This window comes from Prionailurus viverrinus, chromosome B4 (genome assembly GCF_022837055.1).
Source record: "Prionailurus viverrinus isolate Anna chromosome B4, UM_Priviv_1.0, whole genome shotgun sequence".
Taxonomy (NCBI): Eukaryota; Metazoa; Chordata; class Mammalia; order Carnivora; family Felidae; genus Prionailurus; species Prionailurus viverrinus.
Genome location: NC_062567.1, coordinates 29,225,839 through 29,253,487, shown reverse-complemented (window position 1 = coordinate 29,253,487; position 27,649 = coordinate 29,225,839). Strand labels below are relative to the sequence as shown.

General features: G+C 40.2%; 1 protein-coding gene across 4 annotated transcripts in view; it reads right to left on the bottom strand.

Annotated features, from left to right (window-relative positions):
• Positions 1 to 27,649, bottom strand: part of CCNY (cyclin Y) — a 319,192-nt gene that overhangs the window by 46,934 nt on the left and 244,609 nt on the right. For all 4 annotated transcript variants that reach the window (XM_047867575.1, XM_047867574.1, XM_047867577.1 and 1 more), the window contains 2 exons: positions 18,344 to 18,378; positions 3,175 to 3,275 (listed from right to left, as the gene is read on the bottom strand). In XM_047867575.1, coding sequence (XP_047723531.1) covers positions 3,175 to 3,275; positions 18,344 to 18,378 — 136 coding nt within the window. The remainder of the gene's footprint in view (positions 1 to 3,174; positions 3,276 to 18,343; positions 18,379 to 27,649) is intronic.

Below are 27,649 nucleotides of genomic sequence, written 5' to 3'. Positions count from 1 at the left end.
GGTGGTGGGTTCTGCCAGTGCTGAGGAGCTCCCACCTGCTCCCCACCCTTTCCTTTTATCACCATACCTATGCCCCCCGTAGGGGATTCTGGCTGGGGGGCAGGAGGGGAGACAGAGGTCAGCTGCAGAGGTGTGTGTGTCAGAGGGGGCGGGGGGGGGGGGGATGGCTAGCAAACTCTAAATTCAATACCACAGCTGTTGGCATTTAGGGGAAAGATGGGAAAATTCAAATTGTCAAAACAGAAATCGTGCCTATGAAAAGAATGAGCACAGAATGCTCCCACTTTTACACTTCAACTTTCCATTCAGAACAGCACTCACCCCTCCATGCATTCCTCAACTAGAATTTGTAAATACATGTGTTCATTTTGGCAGCCCACAACTTGAAGAAGGGGTTTCTCTTAAAACTTAGGTTAGAAATCGATGTTTAGAATTCAAAGGATTTTCTCAAAGAAACAAGGTCATACTTGGTTTTCAAGAAGGAAGTTCAGCCCAAAGATACTCACCGTGTCCATAATGAAGCTCAACTGTATTAATGGTTTTGGTATTTTTAATGTCTGGGGGGAAGGGACCAAGAAGAGGCCTTGGATTTAGGTAAAGCAGAAAAAGCAGAAAAGGGAAAATAGGGGTTTCATTTTGATAGGTGCAGGATAAGTTTAAGGCACAATTTTAGAACAGGAGGGCATTCAGATTTAGCTTCTTTCTACCCTGCTTTTTGACTCTTCTCTCCCTTCCGAGTATCCCTTTCTCCTTACACCTTCAAAGACCCTGGCTGGAGCTCACCCAGGCCTGCTAACACCCTGAAATATTTTTTTACTTTTTACCTCCTTGATTATAACCCAGCCAAGAGTGAGATGGAGGCATTTACAGGGAAGATTCTGATCGTCCTACTTCAGTTAGGGACCACCCTACTCTGAGGTCCAAAATACAAACTTTGTTGTTGTTGTTGTTTTTAATTTTTTTTTAACGTTTATTTATTTTTGAGACAGAGAGAGACAGAGCATGAACAGGGGAGGGTCAGAGAGAGAGGGAGACACAGAATCCGAAACAGGCTCCAGGCTCTGAGCTGTCAGCACAGAGCCCGATGCAGGGCTCGAACTCACGGACCGTGAGATCATGACCTGAGCCAAAGTCGGACGCTTAACCGACTGAGCCACCCAGGCGCCCCCAAAATACAAACTTTGAAAAAAAAGGGGGGGCACTTTTTAAAACAAATGAACTACTGACTGAAGAACTTTCACATTTAGCTAGTGCAAAGGAAATGTCATTTGGATCAGGGAAGTCATAGTATTCACACTGAATGTTTTGTTTCAATAGTCCACTATTTAACTGGGCCAGCTTTTCAGCTCTTTTTCCTCCATTTATTAGTCTATAATTTAGAAGTTTCAAGGAACTTTGGTGGGGGGACAGGAGAGGAACTGTCTACTTACATCAGGAGTTCTCAACCTTGGCTGCCTACTACAATCTCCTAGGGAGGGTATTAAAAATCCAGATACCAGAACTGTATGGCGAGACATTAAACTGCTGATGTCAACATGTTTTTCAGCTCCCAGGTGACTCCAGGATGTAACCAGGGGTTGGAACCACTGACTTGCACAGCAGCACATCTGTAACTTGGGTGACACTGACATATCAAAGTGCTACCCAGTTTTCCCACTAGGCTCCTAACTGTCTATGTCACAACCAGTGGCAATTTTAAGTTACCCAAGGGTAAAGTGTTGAGAAACTGAGTCGGATCCATTTGTAAATTCCAAGAGCTCTTGTTGGCCCTGAAAGTAAAGGTGCCCTCTGCTCCACTTGGCCTCCCTTCCTGTCGAAGAGGATCCCAGGATTAAAGAGAAGTTAGCAGCTTCTGTTCTGGGCTCTCTGGAACTTGTGCAGATGCCAAGAGCCACATGGTACACAGATCTTCAGGGCTTTCCACTCCTCTCCACAACCACTAGTGATTTACTCCAGAAAATACTTCCAAGAGATACTGTACTTCCTATGTCCTGGCAGTAAGCCGTGGCACAAGTGGCTTAGTGAAGGCCACACACTGTGGAGCTCTGACATGCATACCTCTTCCCAGCTACAATCATGGACTGTGAGTTTATGCCCATGGACTTGTCATTTATCAGGCCCTTAAAAGCCAAGGTAATAAGGGAAGAAGCTACATTTCTACTTAGATCTTAGAAAACATGCAACCTTTCAGGAGAGAAGGCAGCTTGCCTTGAAGTGGTTCTATCTTCCACCTCTCCCTCCCAGCTGGAGTGGATGCTGTCCACAGAAGACTGCTACAGTCAACACTGCCTGACTGAGGCTGTGATTTATTGTCACACATTGATCACACTCAGAGTACGGTTTCTAAGTCTGAAAATGTAAGCCACTGAAATAATACTTCTTATTTAGGAAGTATTATTACATCATACACTAAACTGGACTGTTGTTAAATGTGTAATTTCTGAAGCACATATAGAAATAAAATATCCCAGGTTTTTGGCAGGTGAACTGATGACCACAGACCTCAGCACATCAGGTTTTCTGTGACCTCTGTCAAAGGTCTTGATTATCACAATGCTAATGGAAACATAAAAGAAAAAAGTGTTCCTTTCCTCTTATCTTCCATTTTAAAATTAGGAAACTGAACCCCAAAAGGGAAAGGATTTTATCCAAAGACTCCCCTTCCTCCCTTAAACCCCACTTTAAAACAAGGCTACAAAGAGAAGGGTTTTACTAAACCCTCCCTGTTGGTGAGAGACTCAGTATCAGAACTCAGATCTCTCGACTCTGGGCAAATAAACTTTCACTATCAGGCCTGCTTTCTACTGTAGCCTCAAGTCTTAAAGGGGACCACAGAAGCCCCGCTTTATTTCAAAGGTAAAATATTAGCAGAGTTACTCCAGGATGGCTTTAATAAAAAGTGGGAAGGTAGGAGGTATACACAGAAATCAAATACATGCTTTCACCTATATTTGAAATAATTTTTAAATTTGCTCTTTTATGTAAATGGTAATGTGCACAAATATTTTGAACACCCCCCGTTTTAACTACCCAAGTTATTTTTTAAACAGATTTCCTCAATAGTCAATGGCTTTCTCCAGCCCAATCTTACCACTCTCAGACCCCACAACCAACCAGTTAGCTATCAGGTTAAGTAGAAAAAGCATTCAGTTAAGCAAAACTGTGTATACCCACCATTTAATTGTATACTTGAGGTTTGGTTGACTGACTGTGCTATCATCTAGGAAAATAGTGGAGCAGGAGCTGTATTTCCTCGCTATTTGTCCTGGAGGATGCTAGAAAACAATGGCAACAAAGAAAGAAAATTAAATGGAGCTCAAAATTCTTCCAAGAAACATCATCACCTTAAACTTGATAGCAGACCACAGGGAAAAAAAAATGTCTTAACAAGAAACATTAATACTACCAGCAAGAACAGTACAAAAATACTTTCTTCCTACAATGAAACTCCTTGTTCTTCCACATGTAAAAGTCACCAAAAGCACTGTTAGCCGCCTTCAGTGGGAGTACAGTATTCTCTTGCAATCAAGCATCAAAGAGTGTGTTACAGAGTCCATAAAAATCACCTGCCCTGGCTGTGTAAAAAAAGAAACACACTAATCTTTACATCAGTGAAAGCCTCTAATTAAGGCAACATCCCAGTTTTATGCATCAAGATCAAGGCAAGAGACAATTGTACCCATTTTCTCTATTCTTGAGGTACAGCTGATTTGGAGGCCATGGAAAATGCAACCAATGTAAATTTAGATCTTCTGGTTAATCTGCTTGAATATCAGGAAATGAAGTTATAAAGAATAAAGTATTCTTTTTTTAGGGGCAAAAGATATTTTAAAGGGGACAGTTTCTGATACTTTGGAAAATACAACCAATTGATGACCTTCAGGTGGTTCCTATTCAGTCTTATGACTGATTCTTTCACAAATGTATAAAATATGAGCTCTTCGAAGAACTTCAGAACTGAGAACTACTTCTGAAAGGTATTAGTAAAGAAAACAGAATTTAAATCATATACTGATGACATCTAATTGAATACTAGGTAGATTTTTGGCAATATGATTAGTAGACATTACTCCAGATAATTCTTGTTCAAAAGCAAGGAAGGGGAACAAAAAATCAAATCACCCAAACAAGTTCCCATTTGCCTGGTGCTACGTTGACAGTCCAAGTGGCATTTCCAGCAACCAATACAAATAATCCCTCAGGGATAATAAAATTGTCTGCCTCAACTGCCAAACTGCAACAAAGTCCTCAGTGACCACACTTTACAAGAAGCCTTAAAGGTAATCAGAAACCAAATGCTCTATTCCACACTTTAAAATTTACTTCTTACTTAATAAGGTTTTCTTTGCAATAAAATTATGAAAATATGCAATAGCCTAAGAAATACAAAAACGATGATATAAATAGAATCTCCCCTCTTAACTATAAATGGTAATCGTCACTATTTGAAGTATCCAGTTCCCTCAATCACAGCTAGAGGGCACCGCACTACTGAAACATTATAAGCCTCCCTAGCACTGGTTTAATATAAATAGCATGTGGGTCAGAAGGAAATAACCAAAGTCAGGAAATTCAGTTCTTGGGCTTTCCTTCTTAAGTTCACACTGTTCTGTGCCTGTGTAAGGAAAGGGCACAAAGAAAACTTGCAAAGATCAAGTTACAATTAGAATGTCAATTTTAAAATGGCATTTTCACATCCAACAAGTTAATCACAACATTCTCATTAAGACAATCGAAAGGCACTAAAAATTCTTTTTCTCTTCTTAAGCTCTTATAGCAATCATATTTAAGTCACACAAGACACACTAAAAACTCAGAACGTAATATAGCTATTTACGGTCTTGTGAAATTTTCCTCATGGGTGCAAAATCTACCACAAACAGATACTATGTTTAACACCAAAATTCAGTAATTATTTGATGTATTAATGAATTTTCAGAGATAACAGGGTAATTTTAGGTATAATTCCAAACATGAAGCAAAAGGACAATAATAACTCACTTATTTTTTGAGTAGTTTCAACTATTCCCTCTGACATAAATTTCACAAGATTAAAATGTGAGGGGAATTGCATGAGCATCAGAGTCAATGAGAGGAGATGAGAGACGCACTCAGGTGAACACAATCTCCCTCATAGTCTAAGAAACCCCCTTCCACGAGCCCACGGGCAAGCACACCCCAGGGCACACACAGTCCCTAACAGTCAGGGTTAACTCGAGACCAGCACTACAGAGCACAGCCTCCTAGCACTCAGGGTTGGTGTGCCAAAGTCCTCAATTTGCCAGGGGAACATCAACCAAGCGTTCAAACTACATCACAATTTCCAAATTGAAAATAAATCCTAGGTATTAAGTTATAAAGATTTTTAGTTGCAGGGTGCCTCATCACTCTAAAATATCATTTGGGTGTTAAGTCACTTGTTGAATGTCAGGACTACAAGATTCAGAAAATGCAAACTTCTCTGGATCTGAAATTCACATCACTAAAAAGCTGAAATAATTAGAAGCCTGTAGAAGAAAAGCTCTTGACTCTGGGGTTGCTTTCCTGCTTTGGTTTCTGTTTTGAACTGTTCTGTGTAGCAGAGGGAAGAGACCAGCCCGGGCACCAGCACCTTCTGACATGCAGCACCACTGCTGTGTGTGCCCTGCAACACGGACAGTTTGACCTCTGCAATGCCTCTGAAGCATCGGAGACCCACGGACATTCACAGAAAACTGTGTTCTAATTTGTTAAATATTTTTCATAAGCACATAGTGCAGTCTTAGTATTACATAACATAATATAAAGTTAACATTCATTTATTTGTCCCATGATTCTAAAAAGTCAGTATGCTTGTAGACGTGTATGTTTGGCACATATAAACTCTTCCCCTTAGGTTCTAGTCCTGCCTCATAAATCCTACGGCCATGGTGCACCGGAGAGCAGCAGGTGAAAGGACAGGTAGGTGCTAGGGTCGCAACCCCAGGTGTGACATGGCCATACTAACTCTGTGAGCCAGGCAAGTTGCTTAGCCTCCCTCTCTGTGCCTCCTTGTCCCTGTCTGTAAAACAGAGATGAAGATAACAGACGCTACCTTACAGGTCATTATGAGGAGTAGATGAGTTAGTATTTGTAAAGTGCTTAGAGCAGGGCCAGCACATAGTACTCGTTAAATAAAAAGTACATTAAACATGTCAAAGAAAGCGATAGGAATGCTTTTTATGCTAATGTCTGTTAACATATTAGAATACTAGAAGTATATAGAAGAAAATGACAAAGACAGTGTTTTACTGGAGAAGGAAGGGCATAGCATTATAGTTAGCTGCCTTAGAAAGACAGTACCAAGAATGACAGCTGTACTGGTGAGAGATCAGATATTATAATGCCAACCATAAACTGCTTGGAAGGGGAGCAGAGAACAGTCCAATTAGCAAGAAGCCGATTATGGATTTTAAGGCAATAAGTTTTAAACTACTGTTCAAAGTATTTTGAGAAATAAAAGTTACTGTCTTTGAAATAGTGTGTATTTTACAAATTAAGTACTAAATATGCAGAATAAAAGTTTAGAATGGAAAGAAGAACATCTAGTCCACCTATTCACACCATGCCCACAGTATAAAATAACCTATTACTTCTACCAAGATCCACTAACACACAATTGCTGGACTGTATATTTAAGAGGATTTTATTGAAGAGTTATCATGTGTGCCAAATAATGAGACTATCCTTTTCTGTAACTCCAATCAGATGTCTGTCAGATACAAAGATATATACACACACATGCACGTGCACACACACACAATCTAAGTGCAGGACAAAGAGAAATGGGGTCCAGAGATAAGACCTCCACTGGACCCTCCACAACGACCAGAAATTCTTCTCCCAACTATTTCAAATCCCCCTCACCACCTTCTCAGATCCTCTGTCTGCTGCCTCACCCTGAGCTCCTGTCCGCAGGCAGCACACATCTCAGAAAACTGAGAGGCCATCAGGCAAACACCCACTCACCTTACTGCTTCTTCTTCCCTGGAAAATGAACCTATAGTACCGCCTCACTCACCTCCAGTGAAAGACCTAACACCCTCCAGGCTGGGGCTAGTGAATGACTCAGCTTCTTCAAATTTTCTAAAAGTTGGCTCACACTCCGCACACAATACCCATTCACAAACAGCTCCAAGCTCTACCACAAAGAGTACTTTCCATCCCTAGCTCCCTCCTAGCCTCCTTTTATCCTTCTGGCTACTCAGTCCCCTTTTGTGGACTCAGCTTCTCTCAATTCAGTGGAAGGTGACTGTCTTTTAGCCTCCCTGTGTTCTTTCCCCCCAAGGGGTTCCTGCTCTATTCCTGTTAGTTCAACTTCCTCCTGCTCTCCTTTGAGCCCCAAATCTCTCCTCTCTGGCCCAGCCTCTCTCCTGAGCTTTCCATATAAATGTTCCTCGTAGGCACCTCAAATGGCAAATTAATCTCTTCTTTCATTCAATTATGATGACTTAAAACCAGAAATCTACAAAATATTCAGGAATATTTTGTCTTTCCTTTGGTCTCCTTGCAAAAAGTACTATTGATTCTACTTCCAAACTATATTTCAAAAGAATTTTCCTCTACATCTTTCCAGCCACTAACCGGCATATGAATGGCTTCCATTATTTCTCACCTTTATTACTGCAAAAACCATCCTGCCTCTAGGTTCATTTCTCTCCAAACCAGTATTCCTCTGATGCTACTGTGATCTTTTTACAAAGCAAATCAGATCATGTCACCTCCTTGCTTAAATGATTCAGAGGTTCTCCACTCCAGGAAGAGGACATTTATCATCTCTTCATCTTCCCAGGTCACCACTCACTTCTTCCTTGCATGTACACTACACTTAGGCATAATTAAATGATGACAGTAACAACAACTTTTATTTAATGGCCATGAAATAAAAGCCAACAGTATTCTGGATACTTTACATGTATTCATTTACAGCTCACAAACCCCTAGCAAGACAGGCAGAATTCTCATTTTACAGATAAATCAAAGGAGGTCAGAGAAATTAAGTCATGTTTCCAAGGTCAAATCTAAGATACCAGAATTCAAAGCCACATTTAGAGCCACATCTGACTCCAAAGTCCATGCGTTCCTACCAAGAGCAGAAAGGAGAGTGCCATTTATTAACAACTTGGCAAACTGGAGCTCATGGCAAGGGCTCATGGCACTGGACAGTGAAATAATAACATGTTCAGGACATACTGTGGTGTAGCAGTGGTTGGCAGAAAGGGGCCAAAGTCCTGGCTCTCCTGCAGTCCTGCTAGGAATTAGCTTGATGTGGATGAGACACTCCAGGACAGGTGAAGCAAGATTATTGTTGGAGTTTGAAAGCCTAGAATTCAGGATGTAGCTCTGCCACTGACTGGCTGTGTAAACTTGGGCAAGTTGGTTACGTAGGATGATGACTCACTGGGGACAGTCCTAGTTTGCCCTTGTTGTCCCCGAGTAACCAATAAAAGCACCCCTTTTCACATTCAGTAGAGTCCCAGTTTGGGCAGTAAGTTATAAGGTCACCATATGCTTCAATGTCTTCATCTGTGAAATACGGGGAGCAGAACCCACCCCTCATTGTGGTACTGTGAGGGCTCTACCAGGACAATATGTGGAATGCTTATTAGCACATGGAGATGCTCAATGAATATTATGAAGTCACTTAATAACACTTCCTTAATCTCTGTGCTTTAACTTCCCATTTTCAGTGGCTGGACAAAACTGACCTTCTTAGGGTTTTGTTAAGGGTCAAAAAAAAAATAAAGCATTAAAAAATATGAGGTAGTATTAGCAGGGGAAAAAAGTTGGAAAAGTTTGGGAAAAAATGATATAAAAATGAAAGTTCCCTCATTTTTTTTTAATCCTAAGGAGAGCAAACCATGACCTTGATTGAGAAGGTTAGATTCTCAAAGCACAGAGAAATGAAATTTGCACCATTATTCCTTTATTAAGAATTAACTGAAGGCCTAATGTGTGCAAACATGTGTAGGAAGAGCACAGGAGCACTGGACAAAGAGACAGGTGGCCACTGCCACCACCTGCCACCACCTGAACACTCACGGTGTGCACATAGTCTGACAAAATCATGAAGGCAGAGTGTGATAGTTTCCTCACTGGGTTAAGAAAGTATCATTACCCAAGTCACAGCCAATACAGAGTGGATACAAGGACATTCTGTACAATTCCCAAGTCCATATAAACTCAGGGCACTTATCCAAGAGCACAGAAGCACTCACAGCCAAGAACAGGGCTGCGACACAGAACTCCACCAGCCCTTCCAATACTACCACAGGCCTCAGACACAATGACAAAAGAAGAAAACAAACAAAACAAAGACCCCTCATCTCTGATCTCAAGGTAGTAACAAACTAATATTCCATGGGGGAAAAAAAGGGGGAGACTGAACAGCTTTTGGCAGGATCAATTTTTATAGCAGGGAAAGACTATAAGTTCTGAAAGACTAAAAGATGAGAAGAAAAAGCAAACAACCATGGAATTAAGAACAGAAGCAGACAAAATCATTAATTTATGAAAGCAGAAAATAAACCAACATTGGATCTCAAGAACAAAAACTGGGCAAATGCCAACACTGAGGTCAAATTTTGCTCTATTGTAAGTCATGCATGCTGTCACCACAAAATAATTACATTCATAATGTACTTTACTCCCAGGTCAAATCTCAGCTTTATTATGGCTCAGTGTACTGACTCTACAATGGGAAGTACTTTTTCTCATTAAAGTTCTGGCTGTGAGGCAAAATGCAGAACTATAATCCTTTAGGCTTGGCATCATCTGACATAGAGGGGTTCCCTGATAGCACTGAGGGCCATGCAGGGACCCCTTGCTCCCTCAGGAGGCTTCTGCACACCAACAAGCACAGGGTTTACTTACTGCAGCAGCCACAAAAGAAACAGAGGTTTATTTTCCAACTAATATTTTTCTGTTACTTAATTTCTTAAATGCAACGGCATATATAGTCCAGGCTGTACTTTTTGGGGCAGGGTGGGGTGGGAAACAAGCATATTCCAGAATATTGGGGGTAAGTAGGGTGGATGTTCATCCAATGTAGGTCTTAAAATGTAAGAATATACATTTGCCTCAGAATGTAAGAAATTCAAGTTTCTTTCCTGTTTCGTTTGAGCTTGCTCTTCTACATAATTAGAAAACTGTTGCAGAAGTGCAAATATGCAGAACGCAACTGTTTAAGGGTCCACACATATCCTATCTCCATTGCCATTCATAACTATCTTGGGAAACAATTCTGGGAGACAAGTGATATCATTCCTCTTTATGGGTGACAGAAGCAAAGCATTTCCCCAAGTCAGACAGGAACTAGGCATCACAAAGCATGTCAGAACAATCAGAATTCAGGCCACTTGACTCCTAATAAAGTCTTCTTGCTACACCAAGTTGTTCTTAAGCAACATCCCTTCAGAATTCTCAATGAAAGCAGCTATACTGCTAAAAACATTTCTGGCTTCAGAAGGTCATTTCTTCTTTTAGGAAAAATTAAAAAAATAAAAGTTGTAACCTGAAGAAACAAATAGCTTATTGTTGATCAGAGTTTAAAACTGAATTCGTAAGACCACAAATACAACATTAAAAATCAAAGACCAGCTACTTTGAAATGTTTGGCAATTCCTCAAAATGTTAAATATAGAATGACCATATATCCCAGCAATTCTACTGCTAGGTATATGCCCAAGAGAAATGAAAATATATGTCCACACAAAAACTTGTACAAGAATGTTCATAGGAACACTGATGGTAATAGCCAAAAGGTGGAAACAACCCACATGTCCATCAACTGGTGATTAGATACATAAAATGTGGCCTATCCACACAATGGAACAGTATTTGGCCATGAAAAGGAGTGGAGTTCCAATACACACTCCAATATGGATGCACCCTGAAAACATGCTAAGTGAAAGAAGTCTGTCATGAAAGACCACATATTGTATGATTAGATTTATACGAAATGTCCATAACAGACTAATCTGTAGAAGCAGCAAGCAGAATAGTGGCTTCCAGGAGCTGGGGGGAGATGAGGAACAGAGAGTGACTGCCAAGGAGTGCAAGGGTTCTTTTGGGGTAAATAAGTATGTTCAGAAATTGACTGTGGTAATGGTTGCACAACTCTATGAATATACTAAAAGCCATTAAATTGTATACTTTAAAATGGTGAATTTTATGACATGTAAAGTATACCTCAATAAATCTGTTTTTTAAATTAATAATTAATTATTAAATAAATAAATTTTTCACAAAAGGAAAAAATAGTCAAAAAACCAAAAGCAAGAAAAAAACCTGATAGGATGGACTAGAACTGGAAATTAAGGCATCAGTACAAATTAATGATTTCTAAAATGTCTCTTTCCTAGATATGTCTGCTGAGTGGGCCAGCTAGAAATGCTGACAGCAGCAATGAGTACACATGAAGTCTAGATCCAGGTGTCTAATACTGCTTGCGGCTGAAAAAACAAATCAGGGCTCCCTAGAGAAATGGCTACTTCCAGGGTGGACCCAGGGAAGGACAAAATGAGCTTAGAATATCTTACTGTGCCAAAAATTTGGCAAGAGGGTGCCAGAAAGAAAGAAAGAGACAGAGAAAGAGAGAAAGAAATGATAGGGGCATGCCACAAGAACACAGAGCCAGTTTGGAAAGATTGCCACTAGACAAATCTAGGGAAATGTGAGCATCAAAATAATTAAAGACAGGAATGGCTATAAATCACTGAAAAAAACCCAGAAATCCAGAAGTCCATATTAAAGATGGATGGATGGTAGAATGGGCGGACGGGAAGAGAGCGCTCTCCCCTGAGAGCAGAATGACAACTGCCAAATGGGGAGGAGGCAGTGGGGCTGGAAAATTAGCATTTTCCAACCAAAATATAAGAATTGGTTCAAGCAAGAATGATCACTAGATGCTAAATCTGGGGATGGAGATAAGGAGAAGGATGTTTGCATGGCCCACAGACTGCTTAATAGTTGGCAGGGGGAAAGCAGTTAAATACATGGTAGAGAATCTGGACAGCATCTTGCAGGGTGATCAAAATCAACATCACCAATGAAGTCAGATGGATATTGTGTCTCCAGATTTGAAGCACTAAGAAGGACAAGGGAGGATTCCATGAAGTAGTCTGGCTGCAAATGTTTCACACAAATCCAAAATAAGAAATAGTCTGTTAAAAATAACATAAAATAAAATAAAATACCTGGCCTTGTATTCTTCAACAATGCCAATGCCATGAAAGACAAGAAAAGGCTGAGGATCTCTCCAGATTAAAGGACATTGAGGGGCACATCAAGTGAATGCCATGTGTGATTCTGGATTGAAATCAGTACCGGAGAAAAACAAGCTACATAGGACATTATCATGCGGCCACTTAACACAGTTGGACTATGGCTAATTAATTTAAAAGAACTGTGCCAATGTTAAATTCTTGATTTTGTTTTTTGTTTTCATAATTATTATTTTTTTTTTTGAGAGAGAGAGAGAGAGAGAGAGAGCGAGCGCACGCACACACAAGCAGGGGAGTGGCAGAGGGAGAGGAAGAGAGAAAATCCCAAGCAGGCTCCAAGCCCAGTATGGAGCCCAACTCAGGACTCGATCTCACGACCATGAGATCATGATCTGAGCCAAAATCAAGAATCAAACACTTAACTGACTGAGCCATCCAGGAGCTCCAAATTCTTGATTTTGATAACAACGTTGTAGTTATACAAAGAATACCCTTGGTATTAGGAAATACACAGTACAGTATTAGGATGTAAAGGGAATGATGCAAACAATCTAACTCCCAAACATTCAGAAAAAATAATATTGGATAATGATCAGAGGATGGGTATAAAGTGATAAAACCTGGCCTAAAACTGGTGAATCTGGGTAAAGAGTATATGGGAATTTATTGTATTATTATTACAACTTCTGTAAGTTTGAATTTTTTCAAAAAAAGTTAAATATAAATGTGTGTAGAAGTTATATGTGCTTATATGACTATATAACATATATAACTATAAAACACATATAACTTTATATAACATACATATATATAACAATGTTTATATAAAGTATAAGAGCAGACTGTAACACACAGATGCTGGAGTGGGAACCTCTGCTTAAAAGGTAAGAGGAAAGACAATCTGCTTCTTGAAGGGCTTTTCTGGCAAAGTCCTTGCTCATTCTCAGACTTCATGTTTTTTCTTTGCTTTCTCTACTCCAGAAGTCCCTAAGCAAGGTGATGAAGTTGAAACAGGTTAAGAGAGCAAGGAAGTGAAAAATAAAGTGGCATAGTAAGGAGGGTGCCTGTCTGGCTCACGTGAGGAACAGCTGTGTCCCCTCTACCCTTAGTGAATGACAACAAAGGAACTAGGAAGTCACAGACTGAAGTCCTATAAGAACAGCTCCTTCTGTCCATATAGCAATGTCTAAGCAATATGAAAACCAGGTAACTGTGGTCAAGAATTTGTGCTGGCTTATTCACAGATGAGATCCTAACAGTACATACAAAAGATCAGGGTTTCAAACACAGCAACTCCCACCGACAACATGCCGTGAATTTTCTAGGACAAAGCCTAACACTGTTTCAGTGACCCCTTCACTTGTCTTAACAAGGATAATGTAGTTTTCAAAATGACCTAGGAAGGCACCAGGGAAGCAATTCCACCTGTCAGCTATATTTGTACAGAGCATTACATTTTACAAGCCTCACTTTACTTGTGCCACACAACTAGAGTAACAGAATGAAGAAAGGGAAGGGTGGGTAGGAAGAAACATGAAAGAAACAGGGCAAGAAAAGGTGCTCTATATACATAACCAAGACATTCAAAGACCTGACATCCTACACAAACTTCTCATTTGTCTCAACATTATCAGTATGCACACCATTATTATTTCTAGACACTCTAAAAGAAACCTGAGAGAATATAACAAACTGTGTCCACTACTTCAGCATTCTGTGTCAAGTGAACGAGTGTGTAAGAACCAGAGTATCTAAGGTTCCCGTGGTGAGCTGTAAAAATTCTGTACTCTTGTATTACTACAACTTTCCTATAAATTTGAAGTCATTTCAAAATGTAAGTTGGATTCTTTAATCTTCCCGGACTTTTAGATTCTTACTGAGATTAAAATCGTAATGAGGCTTCTTTCATACTGTCCAAGCATATTATGTTGATGTTAACATAACAGTTAGTCAATAAGTTTGTGTTATATTGAGAGCAAATTTCCCAAAGAAGCAAAACAAGATTTAGAATTTTTAAAATTTCAGTTCCTGAATCAAACTCACTTCATTCTTGGGCTTCTTCTATGGGTTAACGGATGAAGAGTATAGCCAGAAGAGACACATTTTAGAAGGAATCTACTCTTATCCCATTCAAAGCTAGAAGGCAGAAATCAATTCAGAATTCTACTAAGAGGACTGTGAACTCTCTACAATAATATTCTCAAACAAAGTTGAATAGAATATATTCCACTCTGATCTTAACAATTATGAAAACACTATATCCATACTCAAAATACCAGAAAGACTTTCATCAGTTTTGGTATTGAACTTGGAAAATTAAACAGAATTTACCTATACTCTAATAGACAGTAACAGTAATAACATCAGCATATTTATACAGTGTTAAAATTAGTTTGCAAATCACCTTCCTTTCTATTATATCATCTGAGTCAGGCAGGCCAGGAATTATGACTATGAGACGGAGACTTTTTCAAGGTCCCCAAGTTATCAGGTGGTAGGTCTAGGACTTGAGTTAAATCCTTTTGGCTCCAAGTCCAGCTAACAGTGTGCCTGTTGCTTAACTGATAAATAACACCCTTTAGTTATTTTATTCTCTCACCAAGTTCCTAGAACTATCACCTGTCTCATTATTAAGACAAATACTGTAACAGTTTTGCATGAGAGTAAGGTAGGCCAGCCACTCAACTTCCTGTTCATTCTTTTTATATCTTTTTTTTTTTAAAGACTTCTTAGAATGATCAATTCACTTTAGGTATGCCATCACCAAGTAGCAAAAGGATGTCATAGAAAAATTAGACCGAAGTAAAAGGCATGAGTTTTCCCTAAGTTTCAAAAGTGATTCCAGACTCTAGATACTTGCAATGCTACTCACAATTTATAATCAGAGATTTTCACATTTTAATTAAAAGATTCATTAAAGTAGCTATCCTTAAAAAGCAAAGCCAAAACTTTAGCAAATGTTGAATAAGAGCTTTAAGTAAAGCTCTTTAGCCCACCCTCTTTTAATAACCTAAGTGTCTTTCACAATGTACTAAATTTTCCTACAACTGTTAATACTAATTACATCTAAAATATAGATGATGATTCTAATACTAATCTTTATAATTCACCCTAATTTAACTAACTGTCAAAATACCAGAGAACTTTACCCTCAAATGGTTTCAAGCTTTAGAACTTATAATAATTCTTTTTAAAGCAGCCTCCTTTTACTTATTCCTTTATAACTGTCTTAACTCTTCTCAGGCAATTAAAGGCCCATCTCTTTTCCAGCCTGGGGTTCCATTCTCTACTGTAGATCCTTTCCCTGTAGATTGTTCCCAAAGTCTACTCCTGTCACTTACTAAGGTACCAATAGCTAGGAGCCAGAAAAATCTTATTCTTCTCCACTTGGTGGAAGTTATTTCCCCTGAAGTCATCATTATCCAGGAGGGGAGCTGACTACCCCCACCATTCTCAAATGGCTTACCTATAGCCACTGCTTTCATTTTTCTTAAACAGTAGCCTCTTTGTAGATTATCTTAGCAACATGTACTAAGTAGGTTATTCAGAAACTCGGAGAAATTAAAGAAACAATATCCCTCACAATAAAGCAAATAGAAAACAAAGTGTTTTATAAGCAAGGGCAAAGAATAGCCATCATTCCACAGTTTAACAACAAATTAGATACCAAATTTTGGTTAGGGCCTGTATTCAGAAATGAGTCCTACAAACTATCCCATAAAAATTAAATGATCTCTAACTTCAGATAAAGAAGCTAAACCTCCATTCAAATGGGAACTGGCAAGAACTGGCAACATCCTCTGAGAAACAGTATACAGGGATGAGAGCTAAGAGGGGAGTTCTGGAGCCAGATCACCTGGGTCCCAATTCTCGTTCCACTGTTTATTTGGCTAACTGCTTTGTGCCTCACTTTCCTCATCTGTAAAATGTAAATGATAAATAGTACCTACCCAGCATGGTTACTGACTAAATAGGTTAAACCAATTAGAACAGCCTGGCACAAACATGGCAAAATACTCAATAGACTGTACTGTTGATGATGACTCATCCTTTGTCTACTGCTCTAACTTATAACACCCAAGTGTCTCAAAATCTGAAAAGCACAGTTGGTTTATAAGCCTAAATGAATCTGCAGTAATTTCACTCAAATGACATTTCAGTTGGTTGGAATAGCACATTCCAATGGCTTTTCCCAGCACAGGCAGAGCCAAAAGCTACTTTGCAACTGGTCTATTCATGAACTGGAGGGTCATGCTGTTGCACAGTCATCTGTTATATAAGACAGCACAGAGATTTCTTTTATGCAGGAACAAGTACATGTGAGCAGATTTCAACAACTGTGTGATTTCACTCCTTGTGTCAGGATATGAGAGGTTTTATAGTAAGAGTCTGAGGGCTGAGCTGGGTTACAACACATAGCTCACCACTCTAATCCATATTCTGAGCCCAAGAGATATTTACTCAGTGTGTGCCATGTCTATATACAACACAAAGTGTGATGTTAAGTGGGAGAAAATATAAAAACAGATCTTCAGATTAGCACTATGAGAGCACAACTCTGTCTTGCTAGCCACAATCAGAACAGGGTGGCATGTTCTTCCTCCTTCTTCAAAACACCTTAATACAGCTGCAATGTAAAGGTAGCGTGACTGCAGTATCAGTTCCTCTTTCCCTTGCAAGCTCCTTGGCAGACGTGCTAATGAGTCAGAAAGTATCCAAGAGCATCCAGCAGGCAAATAGATGAAAAGTAAGGATTTATAAAATTAGTTCAAATCACTCAAATTTCTATGTCTAGGTATATACCACTTTTTTAAAGAAAGGTATATATTTTCCTTGTGACATAACATTTAACTTCAGAGATGCTTTACATATTGATGCTTCAAAATTTGAAAAGGCCAGGGAAGAGGTCATGAATGCTTTAAGAATCTGAAAAAAAAACTACAGACCCCCTCTCTGACCCTTTGAACATTGTATATGCATATATACACTGACACTGCCTAAGAAGGAATTACTGACCTCCTAATGGCCAAGCATGGAGCCCCTTGAGAGCATGGGCCCAGCTTATGAATTTCTTTTCAACTGCATTTTTCCAGATTTCTAAAGGTCAGAGAAGGCAGTATTATAGCTATAAGTCTCTTTAACACAGCCTCAGTGCCATATACTTCATAATCGACAAATACTTACATACAGACAGTCTAGAAATTTTGAGGAAAAACCCTTGTAAGGTCAAATACATCATTCCTTTTTTCAGTATGAGCATATATAGCACACTTATTTTGGTAAATTTTACCTACTTCACCATTCCATACCTCATGGAGACAGTTTTCCTTCCTAAATGAAGAGACATCTATGTGGAGGGAGAGGAAAGTGGCAGGTCTCCACACTCCTGCAGGGTACAAGCTGGGGTATCATGAGGTGGGGAGGTTAGTGGGAGGATGAGTGGAGCAGAGATGTAGCCAGCCAGTTGCATCTGCTGTTCAAGGAGAAACAACAAAGTAGCTCACAGGGACACTTTATGCCCGGCCAGCAGGGGATGGAGATACAGCTCGGGACGGCCAAAAGTCTAGAGCTGAATTTTTGTAATCCTTTTAAAACTAAAGAGTTATCAAGTTTATTCTTCTGTGAGCAAAAGAACACATAAACTCTACTAGAGGATCTATAAATAACAACTGAGGAGAGGAAAGAGTGTGTGGAGGCAGATAGCCTCTTTGAAACAATTCTGTGTTTATTCAAATAGAAGTGAGTTACAGACAAAAAAAAAAATAATAATTTGGGAGTTGGGGTAGAAGAAGGAGAGAATGAGGAATTTAAAAGAAGTGGCTTTCATTTGTACCTGCATAGTATGTGCTATGGTGTTGTTCACACACATCTTCCCATGAACAACTGCAGTTTGGGGCTTCTGAAAAAACACTTGGGGCAATGGAAATATCAAGCCATGCTTGTCCAATTACAAACCAAAGTGAGTACATCGTAACATTCTTCACATTCTTCCACGTATTGATAAAATACATGAACCATCTGCACCTATTACAGACATGGTTATTTAAGCTCTTTACACAGTATAATCATTATGAAGAACACAAGGAGACAGCTTCACTTACATGGTTAATGAAGAGACTCTTGCGTTTTTCTCTCACTGTGAAGACAAAAGATGCAACAGAAATGTTACATGCCTGCATGCCAACCCCTTGCAGGTTGTTGAGAGGACTGGGCCTCTTGTGTCACAGTCCCATCCTTCCATCAACCAACATACCTAGTTGCTCAATTCCTATTTATAAGACTATGTGACCTGCACAAATGCAGATCTGAACTTGGCTAACAGAGCAAACCATACACCCACTTAAGGTATAGCACCCTAATAAAACAACTGCAGCTATGATTAACTGAGTGGTGACAGCTTTCCAGTAACTAAACAATATATTAATTAGTAAATTTCTCACAAAACCTATATGCATCCATTAATTTAAGATGATTAATCAATAATAATACTTGTTTCTAACCCACCAGACCCATTAAGGTCCCTAAAATCTAGGTGAAATATTTAACAACAATACCCATAACACAGCATTAAGACCAGGGAAAGATAATGTACATCAATGGTGCTCTTTATCACAGAAACCAATTACTCTCCCGTGCTGGGTGCTAATGAATAAAAACCAGGCTTCTCACTAGGCAGCCTCCTGGAGCATCCTGCAGCACCCTCTCCCTCAGAAAGGCTGGTAAAAGTCACAATAAAAAAAACATTGCCCTGGAGTGCCTGGGTGGCTCAGTAGGTTAAGCGTCCGACTTCGGCTCAGGTCATGATCTCCCAGTTCATGGGTTCAAGCCTCACGTTGGGCTCTGTGCTGACAGCTCAGAGCCTGGAGCCTGCTTTGGATTCTGTGTCTTCCTCTCTTTCTGCCCCTTAACCACTCGCTGTCTCTCTCTCTCAAAAATAAATAAACATTAAAAAAACAACCACCAAGAAAAAAAAAACAAAAAACACTGCCCTGTCTAAAAGATCATTTCTCCTATTGCTGTCTATGCAGCATGGCCTATACTGAATGGCTCAGCCTTCCTTACACCAGATGTTAGTGTTCCCCAAAGTAGGGGTCCTCAGCCCCAAAGATGTAGAAGGGTGACAGGGAGCTCAGAGGATTATTAAAACTATTTAGTATAATTGAGTTTTGCCTCTTCTTTCCTGAAGACTTACTTCTGAAGGTACATAATAGTCAGCTAACACATTTATTGAGTAGATCACTGCAGAGGATATGAAGAATGGGCCTCCTTCAAGGAGATGACATCCTTGGTCCCTGGGAATCAATAATGCTATCTCAGGGTGTCCTGAAATAATAGCATACAAATCCACCTCATCTGAGGTGGACTTTTTCTTGGCAGGCCATGACCCAAATGCAGATTCACTAGTTTTCAAAAGCCCTGCAGCTGCTCTGACTGAGGGCCTGTGAAATGTTTTCCTATGTTTACATTCTGTTTTCAATTCACAAGGAAACATTTCTGTTTTCCTGAGAAGTCCTAATATCCCTGGAATGACTGCTGTCCCTCTTCCTATGTCAAAGATATTTGAGATACAAAGCAAAAACCAGCCTGAGGATGCTGCTGGGAGAAGGTGCCTACACCTGGCATCAGAGGGATTCATCTGCAGGCCACTGACATGCACAGCACACAGAGTGTGAGTCACCCTGGCCATGCTGGAGACCAGACCCACACACAGGGAGCTCAAGTGCATATATAACAGTGTCTGCTATTCACAGTGTGGAGGCTGCAGGGTTTCTTCTGACCTAGTTCCAAAGAAGCATCATCCACATGTGAACCATAACAAAAGAAAAGTCAGGATCTAACAGGAAGCACTGGGTTTGAACTTCCTGGCATACCTACTTTATGTGCATGTGTGTGTGCACATGTGCATGTCAGTACTAAATTATTATGCATCTAGTCAGAGCTGCTCTATCACATAGGGGTAGGATGACATTTCTGTGGTGGTTTCCATTGGCTGAAGGGATCTGGAAACACTTTCTATACAGGCAGTAGACCTGATGAGTTTTCCAGCAAATTCTTTGGGTGACATTTAGTCCTTCCAAGGGCATCCAGAAATAGGTTTGTGCAGAGGCTCTGTCTCCCAATTATGGGAACTGCCTCCAAGGTCACCTTAATGCCCTGTATCACCCAGCTTCCAGCAGACAAAAGATATCCATGCTTCAAGGAATATCAGAGCTTCTTTATGGATGCTACTGGAAAAATTAAGAATTAATCAAAAACAGAGGAGAATCTTCAATAGTATGGGCTGAAAGTTTTAACAAGAAAGTTTGTAACCAAAAAATAAAACAAAACCACACTAAACAAGTAGGAATACTGTAAAAGTATATACTCTTCTTGTACATCTTCTACAAATATAAATATGAGAGAAGAATCGGAAGATTTCCATGAAGCCCAACTGGTTCAAATTAGAATAGTAAAAACCAAACTTCATGAACAATTGTAAAACACCCAAGGATAAAGTATCCAAATCTATTACAGAATTATCTTAGGCCCTCACTGTTATTATACAAATAAATACCTACATATTACCCTATTTCCCTCAGAGCAACTGGGCCTGCTGAATCTGATCCAAAATCTGGGTTCACAGGGCCTGAATCATTATTTTGTATTTTGTATTATTTTGTGATGCCACCGCTAAGAGGGCCTTTGCAAAATCAAATCTACATTGTATCTGAGAGGTTTTTCCACACATGCATACCTATGACTGACTCCGTGATGGGAGTGTCTCCTGAATTCCCAAACCAACTGCCGGTCCCTACCAAACAAAAATAACTCCCAATACCCATGCTTGTACTAGGTGACCCTGGCCATAACTGCCTGGAACCAGGTAGATACCCATTCCTAGCTGGGCTAATTCTCTCTCCTGGGAACCTGCTGCTGCTAGCCATCACTGCCAGCACCTTATCTGACGGTATGGGGTGGGCGGGATGAAGTGCATCTCCTGTGCAGAGAAGAGTGAACACAGAAGGTCTGACTGCCATCTCTAAAATGGCTTGTTTGAAAGAGAGGTGCCTGGGAATATGGATTTGGGGATGGTTCCTGCCATTCCATAACTGTTAAAAGTGGCTCACTGCACAAACAATACGGCTTATGCTGTATGCCTGCTTTCCTCCTGGGAGTCTAGAATTTTGGTACATACTAGGCAGAGGCTGCCTACTTAGCCAGTCCTCAGTAAAAATCCTGGGCATTGGGTCTCTAAGGACTTTCCCTGGCCAGCACATGTCACGAGCTGTCACCGGGAAAACCTAGTGCATCCTGCAGAACTCTATTTGGAACCTGTCCCTGGTTTCCTCTGGACTTTGCCCATGCACCTTTTCCTTGTGCTGATTTTGCTTTGTATATGTTCTTTGTAATAAGCCATAGCCATGTGTATGACTATATTTTGAGAGCTATGACTCCTCCTACTGAATAAGCAAAACTGTTGGGGGGGGGGGGGTGGTGGTTAGTCTTGATCTCTAACACAGCTGCCATGCAGAGATGAATGGAGGCCAGAAGAGTGATGAGGGAAAGGTAGGTGCTTCCTTAGTTCCTAATGGATTTTAGTCCTTACTTCCAATGACTTGTAAGGTTTCTCGGATACCCTGGTGCCCTTACAATTAATTATTCCTTTTCCCCTAAGCTAGCAGGAGCAGGATTAAGATACTACCATAGGAGAAAAAATACTAAAAATAAGTGGAACCTCTTACAATGGTATCACCAAAAAAAGATGAATTGTATTACCTAAATCCAAATCTGTCTTTAAAATAAATCTGAAACCACTGAGGCCATTACTCAGCTCTGAAATTAAAATGGCTTTTACATATTTCGTTTTGTGTAATGGGATAAGCAATATGCCAATTCATTTCTGATATTAGCTTTAATCATCTTTAAACTTGAATATTTTTGGTTACTAATAACCTATCAATCAAAATCTCTGGAGTCCTCAGAGTTCTTACATAATTGAGAGACTAATAGTCATATTTTGCTTTGTTGGGAAAACAGGCAATAAATTGGTGTCAATTATAAATCTCACTTTCCTGGGAAAGAAATAATAGCTATCTCCTTTGATCCCATCTATGATGGTTTAAGAGAATTTTTAAGTAGCTATTAAAATAGTCCATAATGACTTAAGTAGAAAACGTATTTGAGGCTTTAAAAATAAGCCCTCTAAAATCAGCAAAGACGCTACGGTTAGCATTAAAAGTCTTCTCCAGATAAAATGAGGAGAAAATGGCAGAGTCTGTAATTCGAGAGAGCCAAAACTTCACTTAGGTTGCTATGTGATATTCCCTTGTCACAATGTCACAGAAGAAAAATTTTACTTTTAAGAATACAATTTTCTATTAAAAAAATTTTTTTTAACGTTTATTTATTTTTGAGACAGAGAGAGACAGAGCATGAACGGGGGAGGGGCAGAGAGAGAGGGAGACACAGAACCGGAAGCAGGCTCCAGGCTCTGAGCCATCAGCCCAGAGCCCGACGCGGGGCTCGAACTCACAGACTGTGAGATCGTGACCTGAGCTGAAGTAGGACGCTTAACCGACTGAGCCACCCAGGCACCCCAAGAATACAATTTTCTTAAAAAAAAAAAAAAAGCTTAATTGCTGAGGATTTGTTAACAACCTAAATGCAATTTCAGCTAATCTCCTGTATAGATAGGCATTTAAAAAATTATCTTGGTTTTCCCTGTTCCATCTCTAAAATAGATCTCCCAATGGCAAGTGGACACAAAATGTGAGGACTAAGTAAGTCCTTAAATAGGTAAGCCAACCTCCTTCCTCTGACAATGAGGAAGCTGCCCTTTCAGGCCCAGACAAGGAGTGACTACAAGGGAAAAGACAGGGATGGCTTGCTGGGTTCCCCAGGCTCCTTTCTCTGCACTACCCTCCCTCCCAAGGCAGTGTCCCTGGTGCCTGTAACCTGAATGAAATGAGTTCCATTTGACAACAGATAATTAGTATCTGATATGAATAGAGCTAAACTACTCCACAAAGAAAAATTATTTAGCTTATTAATTACTCTGAATGTGAGGGACTGGCAGGCCACACAGGGAGGCCTTGATGACAATGTAGAGAATTACAGAATTTTGTTTTGAGATGTAAAAGTGATTGCTGGGATAGCAGAGCCAATTGGGACCACAAAAATTTGTTTCAAAATAAATTTTTTTCTTTTCCTTTCTTTTTTCCTGTGGGTAAGCATGAATCAGGCTTTAAACAATTAAAGTTCATATTAATTTTTCTTATAATAAGTTTGAGACTACCACACAATTTCCACAGTTTTCAATAATTCAGTGAATTCAATCATTCACTTAATTCAAAACACAACCATTGAGTCCCGTTAGAAAGCACAGCTTGAAGGCAAATGCAAAGACATTTTGAGGTTCCAGCCTTTCTAAGCTCATAGCCTGCCAGGGATGTAAGTCATGAACACCAATGGCAGGCACAGATTTGTGCTGTGTAGGAACATTCACCCCATGCGTACAGGCCCTGCACTAGGCATCCTGATGAGGTCACTACCCAACAAGGTGCCCCTCCTGCACCTTTCCCAAGAACTCTGGCCCACTCTGAATTGTCCTACACCAGCATTTATTTTTTAAACGTGAGTATAGAGGAAGGGGGCATTCTCTACATTCAAAGTGAAATCTAAATAAGCAAGGCAGATAAAACAAAAATGAAAAGGTAAGAAGAACTGCAAAGACGTCTAGGGCAGATCAGCTGTGGAAAACAGAAGATTCCAGAAGACAGAATAGGTGACAAAAGTAACGGTTCTCCATAGGTTTATGGAGAAAACCATTCAAAGATCAAGTGTCCATCTAATAAACTACCAACTAACTTTAAATGTTTTGTTTACTTTGGAGAATACTTAGGGTCAAAGGATTTACTCAGAAGCACAGAAATATAAATAAAATGGATTCTTTTAGAACTTTGCTGATTATAAAAGAAATGTATGCTTACTGTAAAAAAAAATTGGAAAATGTAGAGCAGTATAAAGAAAAAAAATACAAATAAAAATTTAAATTAGGAAAATATATAGAGAAACATAAAGAAAAAATATATAATCCAACAACCCAGAGATAACTTAGTATTTTAGTGTGTTTCCTATCAATGGAAGTCTTTTCTCTATACATACTTACACAGATGTGCCATGTGCATTTTTGCATTTTAATATATTTATATATAAACATGTGCAAACATGTATGTGCACATATATCAGCACACCAACAGAAATACTGACCATTTTTCTGTTGGTGTTAGCAGTGTCATTGTTTGTATGACAATTCTTTAATACATAAGAGTATATTAATCCTTTGTCGTTAAGTATTACAATATTGTTCCCATTTGATGGTTTAATTTTTATGATGCATTTTGACACAAGTTCTCAATTTTAGGCAATTTCTCCTATTGGTCTTACAAGCTTACATGCCCCCTTCCCCATTATGAGATTAACATTCACTTATACTGTTTGTAGATATTTATAATTATATGCATCACTGTTAACCTACAACTAGTTGACCTACCAGAAATCTATTCTGGTACATGGTGGTGAAGTTATCACTTGATTTTTTTAAATATTAATTTATTCATGTATTTTGAGAGAGAGAGACAGAGACAGAGAGAACAGAGGAGGGGCAGAGAAAGGGGGAGAGAGAGAATCCCAAGCAGACTCTGTGCTGTCACAGTGCAGAGCCTGACGTGGGACTCAATCCCACGAACCATGAGGTCCATGACCTGAGCCACAGAGTCAGACACCTAACCAACTGAGCCACCCAGGCACCCCTCACTTGATTTTTGAAGGTGAGATTCAAAGTGCTCTGTATAGTTTTTATAAAGGGCTGCTATCAAATGCTGTTTGCTATCTGACCTCTTCCTGGTTTACTTCCAAGGTGTGTGGAAGCAACTTGTAAATGAGAGGGTCGACCTATCTGTATCAAGAAATGTAGACAGAAAAAGATGGGCCTGGGCACAGCAGAGCCCAGACACCACCCTTCACTCTTCCACTGGTAGTCAGTCATCACTTCTCTTCCCAGTCACACCCAGTGTTCAGCGTGAAGGACTGAACTGCAGTCAGCATAAAGAAGGACCCACATCTCAGACATGCTAGATGGCAGAGACCGAGGTCAGGGAAGAAACTCAATCCAAGTGAGCAAATGAGTACCTACATCCCAGAATAAGGACTGCACCTACTGAGAACCTATGCTCTCTTAGGTACTGCACTCAGAGCTTTGATAGATTACATATTTGGTCTCCCTGACAAGGTCATGAGGAGGTACTCTCATCTACTTTGGTTCAGGAAGACCATATGGATCAGATGCACAAGATCATACAGACAGTGATGGATGTAAACTTGCAGCTGGTTGATTCCAGAAGGTTGTGCTTTAAATTTAAAACAAGACTATCTTCAGGAAATCTTTCCAAGGTATTATTTGCTCTTGGTACTGACTGACTCAGACTTAGCAATGGAATTCAGCTGCCATCTATTTGTCATGGAGCAGCTCACCACAAACTCCAACCATGTAAGGTAGGCTACAAACATGAGGGGCTGTGACAAGGACAGAAAGGGTCAGCTTGTGCTAAATGAAGGGAGACTGAAGGTCCTCACAGTTTAAAAAGGAGAGTTGAAAGTTGTTTGTTGAAAAGAGTTTATCATTACCAACACGCCAGAGGGTGATAGGCTAACAACAGAATACAGCTGTGGTGGAGATGGCATGAAGCTCCACCCCACCTGGGATGAATTACCACCCAAGCCTTTGCTCTGGGTCTCAGCTCACTAAGCAATTTTCTGACGACTAAATCTGGGAAAAGCACAGATAGGTTAGGTTAGGAGAGACGATAAAGTAAAAGGCATATTAAGGAAAAACTGACATGTTGGGTCTAATTTGATTTCAGCGGAGTTTGTACTGTGCAAACAGCTTTCTCCAGAATGGAAGGCCCAAGAGATCAGACACTGGAGCAAGGCGATGTTTCCAAGAAAAGTGGGTCATAGAGCCTAAAAAAGACCTCCCTTGTCCATTTAACTTACAGGGCTTAGTATGGCCAAGAGTCCCCACATCACCCTACTTCATTAAGTCAAGAAATGACTGTAGAAACAGGGGAGGTGTCCTGAAGCTGGGATGATCCTGTCAAGTTCAGACCTGGGAGGGGGAAGTCCAAATACACTGCTTAAGCCTAAAACAAACCTACATTCTCCTGCTCTCAAGTAATGAATGTGTTTTTAATAAAGTTAGGAAACGTGGAAGAAAGTGATGCTGTGGCATAAAACAGAAAGCCACTTTGTCACGGAGACTGTCACAATGCTGTAGCATGTCTGCCCAGGATGGATCATGATTCCCTGGCTTCATTCTTTCATTACTTTATCCATTCAAAACATTTTCTTTTTAAGTTTCTTCTACCTGCTAGCTTCTGTGCTTGGTACACAGAATGCAAAATGAGGAAAACAGTCTCTATCCTAAAGCAACATGGAATTTAGTGGATACATCAACCCACTATTTCTTTATTTACAAACAACAATAAAAAAAATCAACTCCACAATAGGGGAATATACAAACCGCACTGCATTTAATGCCACTGATTTTATGGTACACCTTTATTCTGTTTGCCACTAAGAAAGGAAAAAAAAATCCTGCCAACTAAATTTTGAGAAGCCATTGCCTGTCCTGATTTCAGAGATGTTACATTTGGGGAAATGTCCATCAGAATGGGTGAAATGTGGGGATGTCCAGGAAGCACCACCTAAGAGGCAGACTTAGGGAAGGGCACTGAGGACAGAGGATGCTGCATCAGCTGTGGTGTGACAGAGCAAAGGGACTGGCCTTTCAGGACTGGAAGCAGCGCAACTGTGGGAGCACACAGCGGGAGGCACAGGAGGATTGGCAGGGAAGGCAGAAAGGGCCCAAGGGGAATGACTGCATGCCATCCCGAGGGCTCACTGTCCCTTGTGGGTGATGGAGGACAGTTTGAGGAGGGGTCCTAGTGGAACGGTGTTCCAGAAAACTCTTTCTGGCAGCCAGAAAACTCCTTCCGGCAGCTTCCAGAGATGGAAACAGGAAGATGGGAAAGGGCGGTGGTCACAGACCAAGGGAATATGAGCTGTGGGTCACGACACTGGAAGAAGAGATACCAACTATCTAGGTGATAGATGGGATGTAAGACGTTGATCACAGGCCTGTAAGATGATCACAGGGCTCCTGGACTGCTGGTTGGGGACCCAGACTGACCACAGGTTTATCCTTGAAAAAAACAGGAAGAGGAGGTAGACAGGAGAAACAAGATGGTGACTTCCAATTTAGATATGACAACCTTGAGGGGTTTGTGGATTGCCAGATGGAATGTCTATCAGGTGGTGGGAAATACGCATCTGGAAAACATAATTACAGTGCCAAGAGAGGGGATGGC